The sequence below is a fragment of the Carcharodon carcharias genome, chromosome 5 (genome assembly GCF_017639515.1).
Source record: "Carcharodon carcharias isolate sCarCar2 chromosome 5, sCarCar2.pri, whole genome shotgun sequence".
Lineage (NCBI taxonomy): Eukaryota > Metazoa > Chordata > Chondrichthyes > Lamniformes > Lamnidae > Carcharodon > Carcharodon carcharias.
The window spans coordinates 65726129-65745137 of record NC_054471.1 but is presented as its reverse complement, the minus strand read 5'-3'; the positions used below and the strand labels follow the sequence as shown (position 1 = coordinate 65745137).

The window sequence follows — 19009 nt, the reverse complement described above, 5'->3', positions numbered from 1 at the left end:
TAGATATGACTCCAACCAGCGGAGAGTTTTCCCCCTGATTCCCATTGACTCCAGTTTTGCTAGAGCTCCCCGATGCCACATTCTGTCAAATGCAGCCTTGATGACAAGGGCAGTCACTCTCACCTCACCTCAGGAATTCAGCTCTTTTGTCCATGTTTGAACCAAATAAGGTCAGGAGCTGAGTAGCCCTGGCGGAAACCAAACTGGGTGTCAGTAAGCAGGTTATTGCTAAGCAATTGCCACTTGATAGCACTGTCAATGATCCCTTCCATTACTTTACTGATGATGGAGAGTAGACTGATGGGGTGGTAATTTACCGGGTTGGATTTGTCCTGCTTTTTGTTTACAGGACATACCTGGGCAATTTTCCACATAGCCAGGTAGCTGTCAGTGCTGCAGCTGCACTTGAACAGCTTGGCTAGGGGCACGGCAAGATCTGGAGCACAAGTCTTCAGTACTATTGCCGGGATATTGTCAGAGCCCATAGCCCTTGCAGTATCCAGTGCCTTAGGTCATTTCTTGATATCATGTGGAGTGAACTGAATTGGCCGAAGACTAGCATCTGAGATGCTGGGGACCTCGGGAGGAGGCCGAGATGGATTATCGTATATTAATGATTTGGATTTAAATGTGAGAGGCATGATCTGGAAATGTGTGGAAGACACAAAATTGGCCATGTGGTTGGTGGTGAAGAGGATAGCTGTTGTCTCCAGAATATCAATAATTTTTTGAGTGGGCAGGAAAGTGCAAAATGGAATTCAATCCAGAAAAGTGTGAAGTAATGCATTTGTGGGGGGGGGAGGGGGGGGGGGGGGGGGGGGTGTGCAAACAAAGCAAGGGAGTACTCAGTAAATGGGAGGATATTGAGAGGGGTTGAGGAAGTGAGAGACCTTGGAATGCATGTCCACCCTGAAGGTAGCAAGACAGGTGGATAAGGTGGTCAAGAAAGCAAATGGAATGCTTTCCTTTATTAGGCAAAGTATTGAATATAAATGCAGGGATGTAATGCTGGAACTGTACAAAATGCTGGTTAGGCCACAGCTAGAATTTTGTGTACAGTTCTGGTCACCACATTACAGGAAGGACATAATTGCTCTGCAGAGAGTACAGAGGAGATTTACAAGCATGTTGCCAGGGCTTGAAAATTTGCATATATTAGGAAAGATTGGATAGGATGGGGTTGTTTTCCTTAGAACAGAGGGGGCTGAGGGATGCCCTAATTGAAGTGTACAAAATTATGAGGGGCTGAGATAATGTAGACAGGAAAGACCTGTTTCCCTTAGCTGAGGGGTCAGTTGTCAGGGGGGCATAGATTTAAGATGATTAATAGAAAGATTACAGGGAACATGAGGAAAAACATTTTCACTCAGGGGGCAGCGGACATCTGGAATTCACTGTCTGAATTGGTGGTTGAGGCTGAAATGCTTAACTCATTTAAAAAGGTACTTGGATCTGCACCTACAGTGCTGTAACTTGCAGCTCCCTGGTAATTCAAAAAAGGTGCAAGGCTTGAACATATTCCTTTTGTTTGCAAAACCCAAAGCAAAATGACTACTGTTAAATTCCATGATTGGGCAGCACTTACTGAACAATTTTGAGTGTGCTAATAGATACACTAACTACAAATTTAAGATAACCAGTTGAGCTGGTAACATGTCTCATTTACACTTGCTAGAAGTGACAATTATTCATACACAGGGAGCCATGTTCAGGAATATGTTCAAACCTTGTGCTTTTTTTGAATTATCTGGGAGCTTGGGGAACCTATAGTTCCCTGTTACTTTCTTCATCGGCCAGTTAATCAGCACCCTTTTCTCATGTAGTATATATTGTTTTGGTAGTTTAAAATTTGGCATTCTTGAGTTGGTTCTGATGAATGAAGGATGAAAAGCTTTGGCAACATGTCTCTCTTCTCAGCAATATTCAAGTTCTGGACGACAAATACACAAGTCGGCATGTTGAATCATAGAATGGTTATGGCACAGAAAGAGGCCATTACCCTCCTTCAGAACAGGAAACCGAAAAGATAAACATTTTAGGAAAACTGATGGAAGGAGAGTGTGGTGGAAAAGCAGCAGATATTCTAATCAATGAGCTATATGGCCTGTAACCTGTTTAAAAGTTTATATGATATAAAAGATAATCCCAGTGAGGGAATGGAAAGATAATAAAAATCAAAACGTGCAGAAGGCCAAAATAGTGAGAGACACAGGAAGAAACAAGGTGAGAAATGGTGACAGTTGAAAAACAAATCAGTCTTCAGGTGGAGATACAAAACAAACACTGCAATGTTGAAAGCACACAATGAATTTTTAATATCCAACACGGAGGAAAAAGAAACAGGCTAACAGCAGGGGCACAACCCTAAGTCTTTGCCAGAATTATGTTCAGCAAATGGACCTCAATCTCCTTTGCAATACCTCCCCCCTCCACCTCATGCCCCAGTTACCAACAGGCCCACCACACAAAATAAAAGAGCATTATACCTGAAGTCTGAAGCGGAAAGTCCATGTTCAGACCAAAGGTCTCAAGGCCTTGGTTTAAACCTGCCTGAAATAGTGTAGGAGGCAAAGAATTGAGAGAGCAGAGTGTACATCGGGATAAGGTAATTGAATTATGGCAAATCACAGGAAATTCAAGGTCATGTTTGTGGACAGAATGAAGTGTTCAGAGAGACCCAACAATTGCCAAAGTAACACTGCACCATAAACAGCAAATACCAGGTGGTGGCAGCTGCCTCACATGGAAGGAATATTTAGCCCTGGACAATGGTGCTGAAAGTGAATGGGCAAATGTTGAACTTGCTGATACTGAACTGTGAAATGCCATGTGAAAAATGGATGCTGGGAGGTGAGAGGGCATTGCGGAGATGCTGGTCCCGACACAAAGCAAAGATCGAAGAGGAGAAGATGATAAGCATGGCAGTGGGATCATAGTGTAAATGGTGGTAAAGTTGTCTGGCAAATGTGATGGTGTGGTGGAAAAACACAGGGGATCTTAAATGTTTCTCTGTCTCACTTCCTGCTCTCATAATCCAATGAAGAAATCGGAAGTAATGTATGGAAATTTTACAGGAGGCAGAGTGGAAAGAATCAAAAATAGTTGTTGCAATGGTGGGCTTTGCACTTCTCTGGTAGTGGGCTTGTAATAGAGAAAGAACTCAGGGAAGGGAAGAGTTCTAAATGAACTAAACGAAGGGAGGAGAGGTTGAAAACTGGAACCATAACTAGGGAAATTCACAAGATCAAACTGAGAGCCAGAAGTAGCACTGACACAATTGTCGATATAATAGAGGAGCTGATCAGGAAGAGGTTTGCGCAGGACTGGAACAGAATGCTCCACATATCCTACAAAAGGACAGGCGTAGATGGGACCTATGTCAGTTCCCTTAGTGGAATCTTTTACCTGGAGGAAGTCAGTGGGTTCAGAGAGTTAGTTAAGGTAAGCACAGATTGGGTCAGGCAGATGAGGATGCTGGTGGATGAAGGTTGGTTGGACTATTGTTCAAGAATTAAAAAGGTAGCACACAGTATTTCCAAAAAGAGCGAGCTAGTTCAACTTTAAGCACTTACTAAAACTGTTGATCATACTGTCTCAAGCAAAACATTAACCTGTAGATTTCTTTCAAGTGTGTTCTGGCCTGCTTAACACTTCCAGCACGTTTATCTCAGATTTTCAGCATTAGTGTTTTTCTCTTTTTTATCTTTACTACATAAACCTAGTCCAGTCTGTTGACATCAGAAATCAACGTACTTACCCAGAACAACTGCTGCTGCGGGAATCTCACTACACCGCATCCGGTAGCTCCAATCATTTTGTTTTGAATGAAGTTGAATGTTGGATTTTTTAATAAATGATAATAAATTATCAAATATCTTCTCATTTAAATTCTCTTGCAAACTCTATGATTAGCAAAAAACAGAAAATATAATGCCTGAAAACAACTTCTCAAAAAAATACACCAGGGTGTTCATATCAATGCAAACAATGCATAACGGTGGTGGCATACTGGTATTGTCACCGGACTGGTAATCCAGAGACCCAGGGTAATGAATCCCACCACGGCACATGGTGGAATTTGAATTCAATAAAAATCTGGAATTAAAAGTCTGATGACCATGAAACCATTGCCGATTGTCGTAAAAACCTATCAGGTTTACTAATGTCCTTTAATCTGCCGTCCTTACCTGGTCTGGCCCACATGTGACTCCAGACCCACAGCAATGTGGTTGACTCTCAAATGCCCTCTGAATAAGGGCAACTAGGGATGGGCAATAAATGCTGGCCCAGCCAGCAACGTCCACATCCCATGAACGAATATAAAAAAAAACAACTACCTGCAAATTATCCTCAGCCCATAGGTGACTGTAATTTCCATAGGGAATCTCTTGCTCGAGACTGCCCAAACTGGAGAAGAAGCATCTGCAAAGGTGCCGACCATTTCAAATGTCTCCGACAGGCCCAGCTGGAGGCCAAGCGCAAACAGAAGCAACGTACCAAAATCTGAGAACCCTACCCACTCGCCTCGTCAAAAACTACATGCCCCACCTGTGGCAGAATGTGTGGATCTGCATTGGACTTTTTAATCACCCACAACGTCAGAGTGGAAGAAAGTCACCTTCGGTCCTGAGGGACTGCCTAAGAAGAAGAATAGGACTTCTCAATCCTCCGCTGGAATTTTGGTGGAAAACCCAGGGAAATGACATTAACGGCCATTGGTGTAGTTTCTCAAGGGCTTTTGTTGAAGTTACAGTGGGCCAATTCTATCAATTCTATCCCAGGATATCACTATGAGCAATTAGTTTCAGCATGGTCTTGCAAATAGACTCCTTGATCTCAAAACAAGAGGCCAAGTGAGGTATTATCAGACTATTAGCAGCAAGATTACACACCGTGGATAACATGGCATCTTCCTGTCTTTGCAAAACACGGTGTGCTACCTAAGCAAGGCTACAAAATATGCAGTAACTTAGTTTATTCATGCACAGGATGTGGGCATTGCTGGTAGGCCAGCATTTATTGCCCTGAGTACAACTGAATGGTTTGCTAGGCTATTTCAAAGGGCAGTTAAGGTTCAACGACATTGCCATGGGTCTGGAGTCACATGTAGGTCAGACCAGGTAAGGGTGGCAGATTTCCTTCCCAAAAGGACATTAGTGAACCAGGCAGGTTTTATAACAACCCAGTAGTTTCATAGTTACCATTACTGAGGCTAGCTTCTTATTCCAGATTTAATGAATTAACCAAATTTAAACTCCCCAGTGGTAAAATTTTATCTCATGTCTCTGGATTACTAGTGCAGTAACATAACCACCATGCTACGAATGGCCAGTGTCTGTGCTGTATATCCTATGCATGATAAACACCCTTCTTTGACTGTTGACTGAAGAAGATCACAGACCAGATAGTGGCTGTGAGAAAATGGTTTCTGCCACGCATTACTAATCCTTAATGCAAAAAGAGATAAAGAGAGTGAATTGGCTGAGGAAAAGGTGTAGATTTGTGAACAAGGATTAAATTGGCAGCAAAGCTTTGAACCAAAAAAGCCAAAACTATATTTTGAGCAATCAAGGCTTCAAGCATCGAAGATTTGTCTAAACTTTAGCTTTACCAATTCAAAATAGAGATAAAAATTAATGGACAGTGTATTCTACTAAACTGGCACATTATCATTAGGGATAAGTGCACAACCTGGACAATGAATTATCCTGCACCCATTTTAACCAGCCTAAGATGGTGGTCTCTGTTTCCAGTTTGGCAGTGTATGTGTGCTCATTCCATGCAAGGAGTGTGCAAGTCGCCACATTACTAACAGCTGCTCCATCGTTTTCCACAGATACGCCTGAAACAGGAGATAGGTCCTTTACAAATGCAGATAATGGGTGAAGGTGGTGGGGGGTCTAATGCCTCTTTGAGGCTCCCTTTGAAAAACTGCATCATTCGTGACCACAGTGTATGCCATGCATGGTGCTGGCCAGCAGCCAGCCCAGGGTTTTTAATGGTACTGCTAAAAGTTACCACCAGAAAGGTCGGCTTGTATTCTTTAAAATTTACCTTATTGCAGAGTCAGAAAAGCAGGAATTCTCCACCTGGCTCCACATTAAATCCATCTGCCATTGCTAGTGATGTCTCGTCCACCCCACCCCAGAACTCTCATTTTACCTCATTTGGTGTTTTTGCCAGCCGATATTATTGCCTCTCAGGACCAGTGAGCTGCTTCTGACAGCAAATGATCCCTGCAGCTCATCACTGGTAAGCAAATGTGAGACATCAACCAAAGAGCATTCTACCTAGTCTCACTCTCCTATCTAACCCCGTAATCTTGCACATTTTTTTTTTCAGATGGCGACCCAATTCCATTTCGAATACTTCGGCCGAACTTACCTCCACCACCCTCTCAGAAGTTCATTCCAGACTCCAACTATTTTGGGTGAAAAACGTTTTCCTCACATCACTTTTATTCCTTTTGCCAATTATTTTGAATCAGTGCCCTCTAGTTCTTGATGCTCCCTTGAGTGGGAACATATCACTATTTACCCTGTCCATACCCCTCAGGATCTTGAATACCTCAATCAAGTCCTCTCTCAGCCTTCTTTTCTCCAAGGAAAACAGTCCCAACCTCTCCAATCTGTCCTCATAGCTACAGTTCTTCACCTCTGGAATCATTCTTGTGAATCTCCTCTGAACTCTCTCCAACGCCTTCACATCCTTCCTCAAGCATAGAGCTCAGAACTGGATGCAGTACTCCAGATGAGGCCTAACTAATATCTTATACAAGTTCAACATGATCGCTTTACTTTTGTACTCAATGTTCCTATTAATAAAGCCCAAGATCCATATGTTTTATTAACTGCTCTCTCAACATGCCCTGCCATCTTCAATGGCTTATGTACATATACACCGAGGTCCCTCTGTTCCTGCACCTCGTTTAGAGGTTCTCCCTTTATTTTATACTGTCTCACCATATTCTTCTAACCAAAATGAATCACTTCACACTTCTCTGCGCTGAACTTTATTTGCCACTTGTCTGCCTAATCCACCAACATGTCTATATTCTTTTGAAGTTCAAGATGATCCCCATCACAGTTGACAACATTTCCAACCATCGTATCATCTGCAAATTTTGAAATTATGCCCTGCACACCACAGTCTAGATCATTAATATATATCAGGAAGAGCAAGGGTCCCAACACTGACCTGTGAGATCGGAATCGCCTGCAACTGGACTGTATAAAATGTGATGGAAGAACCCCAAAACCCCCACAGACACAAGTACTGTGAATGATAGCCCAGCCTCAAAACAAAACACACCAAGGCAGGCTACATGGTGGTGCGAGGGTTAATTTCAGACATTCCAGCATCGCAACAGGACTGATACAATTAAAAGGACTGGAATTTAAGACATCATCACAGCAATGAACACAGGATAACCACCATCATGTAATCTAAATAAAAAATGAAGGAGGCCATTGTCAGAACCAAATGGCCCTCCAGACAACATCCATTCACTCCTGTCACGGAAGGAGAGAAACCTTTCATATAAAGATCAGCTTTGGAGCCAGGGATACCTCACCTTGGTGAGATTCATTATCTTCAGTTGTGAAAATAACATCAGCACTGAGTAGGTCTGTCTGGAACAGACTTGAAGGATCAAAGGCGGCGCAAGGCACTAACCATCCAGCAGGATGGCCTCAGAAGATGTGTTCATGATACTTTGATAAGGATCATCATAAAAAGGACAAGAGTGAAGGGTTTGGCACTGCAGTCAAGGAGGGGGGTCAGGAAGGTCAACCTGGCTCATGGACCTACAATTCTCACAGGAAGGACCAACTATGTGGAGAATTGCAAGTTATCAGCCAAATCCAAGGGATATTGGGGCTGAGAGGTTTGAGTAACTTAAGGGTAATAACCAAATCCAGGGGGTCCGGGTCTGAGCTAAGTACATTTGGGACAGAAACGTAGGGTTTTGCCTGTGGTTTCTCCAGTAAAGGTTTTTCCTCGTTAAGTCATGGTGACTTTGTGTGTTTTGGTTGGGAGCCAAGGTCAAATTGTGGAGGCATTTAAATCGGACGAACCAATTGAGGTGTTGTGTCATTTAAACCAAGTTTAGAGTTTTGTATTAGGGCATTAGGACATTTATTTATAATAAACAGCAAGTTTGTAGTTGAGCTGAACCCTGTGGCTGTGCAATTTTGTTCTCTATAAAATGGTAAAGTCCAAGAACCATCATAAAAAGGGAACAAGAACGGGAACCGCTTATAACCCCTGCAGTATTCCATTACAAACCTTTCTCAAATCTGAAAAACACCCATTTATCACAACTCTCTGTTTTCTGTCAGTTAGCCAATTTCTTATCCACGCGCCTACTTTCCCTTTTATTCCATGAGATAGAATTTTGCTCACAAGTCTGTTGTGTGGCACTGCATCAAATGCATTTTGAAAATCCATATACACCACATCAACAGCGTTTCCCTCATCGACCTTCTCTGTTACCTCCTCAAAAAAACTCAGCAAGTTAGTTAAACACCATTTTCCCTTGATGAATCCACGCGGGTTTTCCTTAAATATTCTGCACTTGTCTAAGTGACTATAGTTCACAGAAGTTTCCCTACCACTTAAGTCAGACGGACAAGTCTATAGCTGTTGGCTTAATCCTTGCACCCCTTTTTGAATAAGGGTGTAACATTCACAATTCTCCAGTCCTCTGGCACCACCCATGTGTCTAAGGAAGACGGGAAGATTATCACCAGTGCCTCTGCAATTTCCACTCTCACTTCTCTCAGTACCTTTGGACTTATCTCATCTGGTCCTGGTATCTTATCAATTTTAAGTAAAGATAACCTAACATCTCCTTCTCAATTGTAAATTCTTCTAATGTACCAGTTACCTCCCCTCTCACCTCAGCTGGGTAGCATCTTCTTCCTTTGTAAAGACAGATGCAAAGTACTCATTTTATATCTCTGCTTTTCTCCTGCCTCCATGTGCAAATCCCCCTTTTTACCCCTATTCAGCCGTAGTCAGTCTTTTACCACCCTTTTATTATTTATATGCTTACGGAAGACCTTGATATATGTTAGCTGCTAGTCTCACTTCATGCTCTCCCCTTGCTTTTATTAGTTTTTCCACTTCTCCTCTGGTCCTTCTATATTCAGCCTGATTCTCCATTGTAGTTTTACCTGACATCTATCGTACGCACGCTTTTTCCTTTCATCTTCACCTCTATCTCTCCCGTCATCCAGGGTGCTCTGGATTTATTTGTCCTACCTTCCCCCTTCAAGGGAATATACCTTGACATTGCCTGCAATATTTTTTCTTTGAAGGTGGCCCATTGTTCAGCCACTGTCTCTTCTGCCAAAATTTGATTACAACTCACTTGACTCAGAGGCAATCTCATCCCATTGAAGTTGGCTTTCCAATTAATTATCCCTGCTCTGGATTGTTCTTTGTCCTTTTCCATGATTAACCTAAACCTTATGATACAATGGTTGCTGTCCCCTAAATGCCCTCCAATTGATATTTGATTCACTTGCGCCAACTCATTCCCCAGAACCAGGTCCAACAGTGCCTGCCCTCACTTTGGACCAGAAACATACTGCTGCAGAAAATTATCTTGGAGACATTCCAGGAACTCTTGCCTCTCTTGTCCTTTTGTACTATTCCTATCCCGGTCTATATTTGGATAACTTAAGTTCCCCCATTATGATTACTCTATAATTCTTGAACCTCTCTAATTTCTTTGCAAATTTGTTTCTCTACATCCTTTCCACTAGTTGGTGGTCTATATACACCGATCAATGTTATTGCACCTTTTTCATTCCTTACCTCTAGCCAGAGAGATTCTGTCCTTGACCCCTCTGGAACATCCTCTCTCTCCAGTGCGTAATGCTACCCCCCCCCTCTCCACTCCCAACATTTCTTCCTTTCCTGTCTCTCCTAAACATCTTGTACCCAGAAATATTTAACACCCAGTCCTGCCCTTCTTTGAGCCAGGTCTGTTATAGCGATATCATAATTCCATTTGTCAACCCGTGCCTGCAGTTCATCAATCTTATTAACCACACTCTGTGTATTCACAGACATGCATATTAGCCCTGATTTAGGCTTTACTTTCCACCTTACTCTGACCCCATCTAGTGACTTACTATTGCCTACTCTAATTCTTTCAAACTCTCCAAGTATTCCATTTACCTCGAAACAACTCTGTTACATCCTCCTTATCAGTTAATACTTCTCTACTTCCCACTGCCAGTTTTTCTCCTTTCCGCTCCGAATTTCCCCTCAGGTTCCTATCCCCTTGCCAATCTAGTTTAAACCCTCCCCAACAGCATTAGCAAACCTCCCTGTGAGGACACTAGTCCCACTCCTGTTAAGGTGTAACCCGTCATTCTTGTACAGGTTCCACCTGCCCCAGAACCGGTCCCAATGTCTCAGAAATCTAAAGCCCTCCTTCCTACTCCATTTCTCCAGTCATGTATGTGGCCGTAGACATGATTCCAGGATGGTATGTTGCCCCCCCTGCTGCCAGGGTCAAGGATGTCACATTCACTAGCACGTGGCACAGGGAGTAATCCTGAGATTATTGCTCCCGAGGTCCTGTTTTTTAATACCCTTCCTAACTCCCTAAAATCTGCTTTCAGGACCTCATCCCTTTTCCCACCTATTTTACTGGTCCCAATTTGGACCATGACCTCAGGTTTCTCACTCTCCCCCAAAAGAATGTCCTGTAGCAGCTCCGTGACATCCTTGACCATGGCACCAGGGGGGGAACATACCATCCTGGAGTCATGTCTACAGCCACAGAAAGACCTGTCTGCTCCCCTAGCTATGGAATCCCCTATCACTGTAGCACTTCCACTCTTCTTCCTCCCCTCCTGTGCTGCTGAGCCACCTGTGGTGCCAGGTCTTGCTTCAGTCCTGTGAGGAACCATCTCGCTAACCAGTATCCAAAATGGAAAAGCTGTTAGAGAGCAGGGTGGCCTCAGGGGATTCCTGCACTGCCTGCCTGTTCCTCTTAAATACTGTGGCAGTCACCCATTCCCTCTCTGCCTGTGTACTTCTTAGCTGTGGTGTAACCACCTCTCTAAACGTGCTAGCCACGTAATCCTCAGCCTTGCGGATGCACCACAGTGATTCCAACCACCACTTGAGTTCCTCAACCTGGTGCTCAGGTTTCTGCAGCTAGTGACACTTCCTGCAGGTGTAGTCATCGAGGGCACTGTGTGTCTGCACGATTTCCCACATCCTGCAGGATGCCTATTCCACACAGCCAAGCTGCACTGACATACCTTAAACTCTATAAATAGTGTTTACTACAGCATGGCATAATATAACAAACTAACTCACCTGTCATTCACCAATCGTCTCCTCTGTGCCAAGTCCGGAAAGACTTACCAACCAAACAACTTACAGGACTCCTGTGATGTCACTTCTAGATTTTATCTGTAAGCTCCCTGCTCTCTCTCTCTCTGCTACTTTAAGCCCCTGGATCTCTTCAGTTAATTACCAGTTACTGATTAACCTATTCCTTCTGCTGCTTCAAAGTGGAAATCAAATGCTGGAGGCTAATAAAAAAGGAATGAGCAGCTCCTCACAACCGCACCCTCCCGCCTCCTTCATCGAACTCCCAACTCAGCAAGCTCTACTTCTTGCAATGAACCTACGTAAAGCACCTCTTTCCCCATACGCATCGTATTCCCACTTTGAATCAAATTCCCAAGCATTCACTCTGTCTCCGTCTCACTCTTGCTGCAGTAACCACTCACCAATAACCTATTCACCAATGCTTAGTTCGGGGTTCACCAATCATAGCTTTAGCCCAAACATAGACAAAAGCGCAGAACTCCCAAGGTGAGGTGAGAGTGACCGACATCAAGGCAGCATTTGACAAAGTGTAGCACCAACGAGGCCTAGCAAAACTGACATCAATGGGAATGGGGGGAAAGCTCTCTTCTGGTTGGAGACATACCTAGCACAAAGGGTTGTGCTGTGGTTGTTGGAGGCCAATCATCCAGTCCTAGGGCATCGCTAGGCCCAACCATTCAGAGATGCTTCATCAATGACCTTCACTCCATCATAAATGTGGGAGGCATGATTGGGAAATATGCAGATGACAAAAATTAGCCGTGTAGTTGATAGTGAAGAGGACAGCTGTTGTCTCCAGAATTATATCAACGGTTTGGTTGAGTGGGTGGAAAAGCGGCAAATGGAAATGAATCCAGAAAAGTGTGATGTAATGCATTTGGGGAGGGCAAACTAAGCAAGGGAATACTCAATAAACAGGAGGATATTGAAAGGGGTTGAGGAAGTCAGAGACCTTGGAGTGTATGTCCACATGTCCCTGAAGGTGGCAGGGCAGGTGGATAAGGTGGTAAAGAAAGCATATGGAATGCTTTCTATTCTTGAATGAAGTACTGAATACAAAAGCAGGGATGTAATGATAGGACTGTATAAAATGTTGGGTAGGCCACAGCTGGAAGTTCATGTACAGTTCTGGCTGCCACATTACAGGAAGGACATAAGTGCTCTGGAAAGAGTACAGGGGAAATTTACAAGAATGTTGCCAGGGCTCGAAAACTGCAGCTACGAAGAAAGATTGGATGGGCTAGGGTCATTTTCCTTAGAACAAAGGCGGCTAAGGGGTGACCTATTGAGGTGTACAAAATTATGAAGGGCTTAGATAGGGTAGACAGAAAAGACTTGTTTCCCCCAGCTGAGGGATTAATTAATTAATTAATTTGAGGCAAAGATTTAAAGTGATTGGTAGAAAGATTAGAGGAGACATGAGAAAAAAAGTTTTCACCCAGAAGGTGGTGGGTGGCTGGAATTCACTGCCTAAGTCGGTGGTTGAGGCAGAAACACTCAACTCATTTTAAAAGTTCCTGGATCTGCACCTGAAGTGCTGTAACCTGCAGGGTTACGGACCAGGTGCTGTAAAGTGGGATTAAAACGAGCAGCTAGTTTCTACATTTTCCTCTCTTTTTGGCTGGCACAGACAAGATGGGCTGAATGGCCTCTTTCTGCGCTATAACTACTCTATGGTTCCATAAGGTCAGAAGTGCGAATGTTTGCTGATGATTGCATTGTGTTCAGTACCATTCTCAACTCCACAGGTAATGAAGTAGTCCATGTCCAAATGCAAAATACAATATCCAGGCTTGGGCTGACAAGTGGTAAGTAACATTTGTGCCACACAAGTGCCAAGCAATGACCATCTCCACAAGAGAGAATCTAACCACCTCCCAATGAGGTTCAATAGCATTACCATCGCTGAATTCTCCCATCATCAACAACCTGTGCGTTACCACTGACCAGAAACTGAACTGAATCACCGCACAGTCCTTGTGCCTTCAAATTGTGATACCCTCCATCATGTTGTGTGGCATAACCACAACGCTAAATGGGATAAATTTCAAACAGATCGAGCAAATCAAGATTGGGCATCCATAAGGCACTGTGGGCCATCAGCAAACAGAAAAATTGTACTCCACCACAATCTGTTACCTCATGGCCCAGCATATCCGCCACCCTACCATTACCACCAAGTCAGGGGATCAACCCTGGCTCAATGGAGAGAACAGGAGGGCATGCCAGGACGAGCACCAGGCATACCTAAAAATGAGGTGTCAACCTGGTGAAGCTACAACACAGGACTATCTGCATGCCAACCAGCATAAGCAGCAAGTAATAGACAGAGCCAAGTGATTCCACAACCAACGGGTCAGATTTAAGCTCTGCAGTCCTGCCACATCCAGTCCTGGATGGTAGTGAACAATTAAACAACTCACTGAAGGAGGAGATTCCATAAATATACCCATCCTCAATGATGGGGGAGCCCAGCACATCAGTGCAAAAGATAAGGCTGAAGCATTTGCAAGAATCTTCAGCCAGAACTGTCGAGTGGATGATCCATCTCGGCCACCTCCAGAGGCCCCCAGCATCACAGATGCCAGTCTTCAAACAAATCGATTCACTCACTGTCATATCAAGAAATAGCTGAAGGCACTGGACACTGCAAAGGCAATGGGCCATGACAATATTTCAGCAATAGTATTGAAGACTTGTGCTCCAGAACTTGCCACACACCTAGCCAAGCAGTTTCAGTACAGCTACAACACTGGCATCTATTCAGCTATGTGGAAAATTGCCCGGGTATGTCTTGTACACAAAAAGCAGGACAAATCCAACCCGGCCAAGTACCAACCCAACAGTCTACTCTCGATCATCAGCAAAGCGATGGAAGGGGTCATCAACAGTGCTATCAAGCAGCACTTACTTAGCAATAACCTGCTCATCGACGCCCAGTTTGGGTTTCACCAGGGCTACACAGCTCCTGATCACATTACAGCCTTGGTTCAAACATGGACAAAAGAGCTGAACTCCAGAGGTGAGGGGAGTGTCACTGCCCTTGACAGCAAGGCAGCATTTGACCAAGTCTGGCATCAAGGAGCCCAGCAAAACTGGAGTCAATGGGTATAAGGGGGAAAACTCTCCACTGGACGGAATCATACCTAGCACAAAGGAAGATAGTTGTGGCTGTTGGAGGTCAATCATCTCAGTTTCAGGACATCACTGCAGGAGTTCCTTGGGGTAGTGCCCTAGGCCCAATCATCTTCAGCTGCTTCATCAATGACCTTCCCTCCATCATAAGGTCAGAAGTGGGGGTGTTCACTGATGATTGTACAATGTTCAGCACCATTTGTGACTCCCCAGATACTGAAGCAGTCTATGTCCAAATGCAGCAAGATCAGGACAATATCCAGGCTTGGGCTGATAAGTGCCAGATAATAACCATCTAAAACAAGAGGGAATCCAAACATCGACCCTTGGTGGTCAATGGCATTACCATGACTGAATTCCCCACTATCAACATCCTGGGGGTTACCATTGACCAGAAACTGAACTGGACTAGCCATATAAATACCGTGACTACAAGAGCAGGTCGGAGGCTAGGAATCCTGCGACGAGTAACTGCCCCCTGACTCCCCAAAGCCTGTCCACCATCTACTAGGCACAAGTCAGGAGTCTGATGGAATACTCTCCATTTGCCTGGATGAGTGCAGTTCCTACAACACTGAAGAAGCTTGACACCATCCAGCACAAAGCAGCCCATTTGTTAGCACCCCATCCATAAACATTCACTCCCTCCACTACTGACACACAGTGGCAGCAGTGTGTACCATCTACAAGATGCACTGCAGGAACTCACCGAGGCTCCTTAGACAGCACCTTCCAAACCTACGACCACTCCCATTTAGAAGGACAAGGGCACCAGATACATTGGAACAACACCAGCTGGAAGTTCCCTCCAAGCCAGTCACCATCCTGACTTAGAAATATATTGCCGTTCCTTCACTGGTGCTGGGTCAAAATCCTGGAACACCCTCCCTAACAGCACTGTGGGTGTATCTACACCACATCAACTGCAGCGGTTCAAGAAGGCAGCTCACCACCACCTTCTCAAGGGCAATTAGGGATGGGCAATAAATTCTGGCCTAGCCAGCAACACCCAATCCCATGAACGCATAAAAAATATATATAAATGCTGTGGCTACAAGAACAAATCAGAGGCTGGGAGTTCTATGGAAAGTAACTCACCTCCTGACTCCCCAAAGCCTGTCCACTATCTACAAGGAGCATGCCAGGAAAGCGATGGAATACTCCCCACTTGCCTGGATGAGTGCAACTCCCACAACACTCAAGAAGCTTGACACCATCCAGCACAAAGCAGCCGGCTTGATTGGCACCCCATCCACCAACATTCACTCCCTCCACCACCGAAGCACAGTGGTAGCAGTATGCACCATTTACAAGATGCACTGCAGCAACTCACCAAGGCTCCTTCAACAGCTCCTTCTAAACTCATGACCTCTGTCACCTAGAAGGACAAGGGCAGAAGACGCATGGGAACACCACCATCTGCAAGTTCCCCTCCAAGCCATACACCATCCTGACTTGGAAATGTATCGCTATCATTGGGTCAAAATCTTGGAACTCCCTCCCTAACAGCACTGTGGATGCATCGACACCACATGCACTGAAGGCAGCTCACTACTACTTTCTCGCAGGTTATTAGGAACGAGTAATAAATGCTGGCCTAACCTAAAAAGGAGGCATAAAATCACAACATTGGAGCAGACAATATACATTTAAGTTTCCACAATGTGACATCAAGTTCTATTCCACTGCAATCATGTAGGATTATGGGTGTTGCTCCTTATTTTTGATGACAGTAAAGTATCACTTGTCAAGACAGGAGGGGAGTGCTACACTACACATCTGTCAATGGGTTGCCACTATTTAAAGTGCAAGTGACAGACTAGTGGCACCAAAAGGTGCATAGCCCTTCCTTTAGGCTAGTTACAATTATAAAGTGGCTCCAGAATAGATTAGTCCCCTTTAATGACTAAGCTTACCCTTTCCTCGCTCTCTCACCCCCTTATATAAAGAGAAACCTTAAACCATGTAGATGCAATAAAAAGTTTTAAATTAGCCGATTAATCTGCACCAAATTAGATTGGCAGTACACTTAAATTTAGTGAACCTAGGCTGCATTTTTTAGACAGATGCACAGAGATTCAGTGAAGTGGAGGATGCTCAAGTAGAAAACATAATTTTATGATTTATACAAATCAATTAATGACACCTGTTAAATTTATTGCTGCCCTAAAGCATTATTCAAATCTAAGCCAGGCTTCTAGAAGAGCTTACCTCGGTTTCCTCTTTCATCTGTTGCCATAGTGACACATAAGTACTAAACCGCAACCTGTCATTCTCGGAAACAGCTTTGCCTTTAATAAAGGAGTCAGCTGTAATATAGAAAGCAGGGTGTATACTTGGTCAGACTAAACAACACAAATACATATTATAATTAAACAACAAGCCACATTCAGATCAACTGTCCAACCACACAAGATGTTTTGGAGTATTTTAAAAGCCAATGCAACCATCTCCATTTTCTTTGCATATTCAACAGATATCTTTTTTACCCAATGCAGGCAAAAGGTACAGTCTGGGCACTTGTGAATGAGGGCAGATTTTAGCAACGTTCAGCTGGACTTCGCATTTGATAACTTAAAGCAACAGAAGTGAATAAATGATTTCGCTGCAATTCTTACTAAACTCTCAATGCATGATATCAGACAGCTGAGAAATGTTCTAACTGAAAGCATCTGATATAAATAAATTCTGATACATGGGGCATATGGATTGTCTCTCCCATGCCTGTAACTTGTTCTTCCTGATTACAAACATCAAGAAAACTGTCTCCACCCTTGATCACGCTAAGTAACGCCCCACCGAAAGTGGCTAGTAAACTCCATGGTGACAGACAAATTGTCTCTTCATGCAGAACTTAATAGACGCATAGGGAAAGCAGCTGTCACCTCTGGCTATCTGAAAAAACATGCATGGAGAAACATCAACGTTAATAATACCTATTGCAACACCACCTGCTGGTACAACAGATACTGAAGAGCTTTCAAGAAAATATCCCCATTGTCATTGGCATCCTTCCATCTGCGTAAGATGATGGGCATACAGCAAATCAAAGTGCATTGGGCATGGGTGGCTTCATATATTACACTTTTGCTGATGGGTTGAGAGGCAGATTCTGCCACAAGTGCTGCATGTGAAGTGATTATCAGCAGTCATTGTGGGATGTCATCTTTGGTGTTACCAAGCCGCTGTAACCAGTAATTGCCATGACGCACTTTGGTCCACATTTTCCTCTGTCATCTGCTATTGTCTCCCAGGTGCGAGAATTGGTGCATACGGCCTTCATGTCATGCTTTCCAGCATCCTTGAGGCGGAACATTGAGCTTAGTACTGGTCGATTGGTTCCAGCTACCTCACCATACAGAAAATCCTTGGGATGCATCAGTCTTCCATCCTGGTTGTTGGAGGTCAATCATCTCTGTCCCAGAACTTCGCTGCAGGAGTTGCTCAGGGTAGTGTCCTAAGCCCAACCATCTTCAGCTGCTTCACCAATGACCTTCCCTCCAACACAAGGTCAGAAGTGGGGGTGTTCAGCACCACTTGCGACACCTCAGATACTAAGCAGTCTGTGTCCACATGCAGCAAGACCTGGATAATATTCAGGCTTGGGCTGACAAGTGGCAAGTAACATTCGCGCCACACAAGTGTCAGGCAATGACCATCTCCAACAAAAGAGAACCTAACCATGGGCCCTTGACATTCAATAGCATTAACTTGCTGAATCCCCCTCTATCAACATCCTGGGGGTTACATTGACCAGAAACTGAACTGAACAGCCATAGAAATACTGTGGTTACAAGAGTAGGTCATAGGCTAGGAATTCTGTGGCGAGTAATTCACCTCCTGATTCCCCAAAACCTGTCCACAATCTACAAGGCACAAATCAGGAGTGTGATGGATAACTCCCCACTTGCCTAGGTGGGTGCAGCTCCAACAACACTCAAGAAACTTGACATCATCCAGGACAAAGCAGCCCGCTTGATTGTCACCCCATCCACCACCTTCAAGATTCCCTCCACCACCAATGCACTGTGACAGCAAGGTGTACCACCTACAAGGTGCCCTGCAGTAACTTACCAAAGCTCCTTTGACAGCACCTTCCAAACCCATGACCTTTACCACCTAAATGGACAAGGGCAGCAGACGTATGGTTACACCACCACCTGGAAGTTCCCCTCCAAGCCACACACCGACCTGAACTGGAACTATATCACCGTTCCTTCACTGTCGCTGGTTCAAAATCCTGGAACTCCCGTCCTAACAGCTCTGTGATTGTATCTACACCACTTGGACTGCAGTGGCTCAGGAAGGCAGCTCACTACCACCTTCCGAAGGGCAATTAAGGATGGGCAATTAATACTGGTTCAGTCAGCGACACCCACATCCCATGAGTAAAAACAAACACTTTTTGGTATGAATATATTACCCATTGATTTTGTCTTTTTAATCCTTTCTTAACATGTTAATTTAAAGTTGTCAGTCTCCTAAAGTCTGAACGCAGAACTGGTTATTTTTG

General features: G+C 44.2%; 1 protein-coding gene across 4 annotated transcripts in view; it reads right to left on the bottom strand.

Annotated features, from left to right (window-relative positions):
* orc3 (origin recognition complex, subunit 3) overlaps positions 1–19009 on the bottom strand; it is an 89223-nt gene that overhangs the window by 59090 nt on the left and 11124 nt on the right. For 2 of the 4 annotated variants that reach the window (XM_041188692.1, XM_041188688.1), the window contains exons 3-4: positions 16708–16805; positions 3758–3902 (exon numbers count right to left, since the gene is read on the bottom strand). The exons of 1 other annotated variant lie outside the window; for it this stretch is intronic. Coding sequence is in view for 2 of the 3 variants with exons in the window: in XM_041188688.1 (XP_041044622.1) it covers positions 3758–3902; positions 16708–16805 (243 nt within the window). In the remaining variant the exon portion in view is untranslated. The remainder of the gene's footprint in view (positions 1–3757; positions 3903–16707; positions 16806–19009) is intronic. One more of the 4 variants, XM_041188689.1, reaches the window with a different exon arrangement.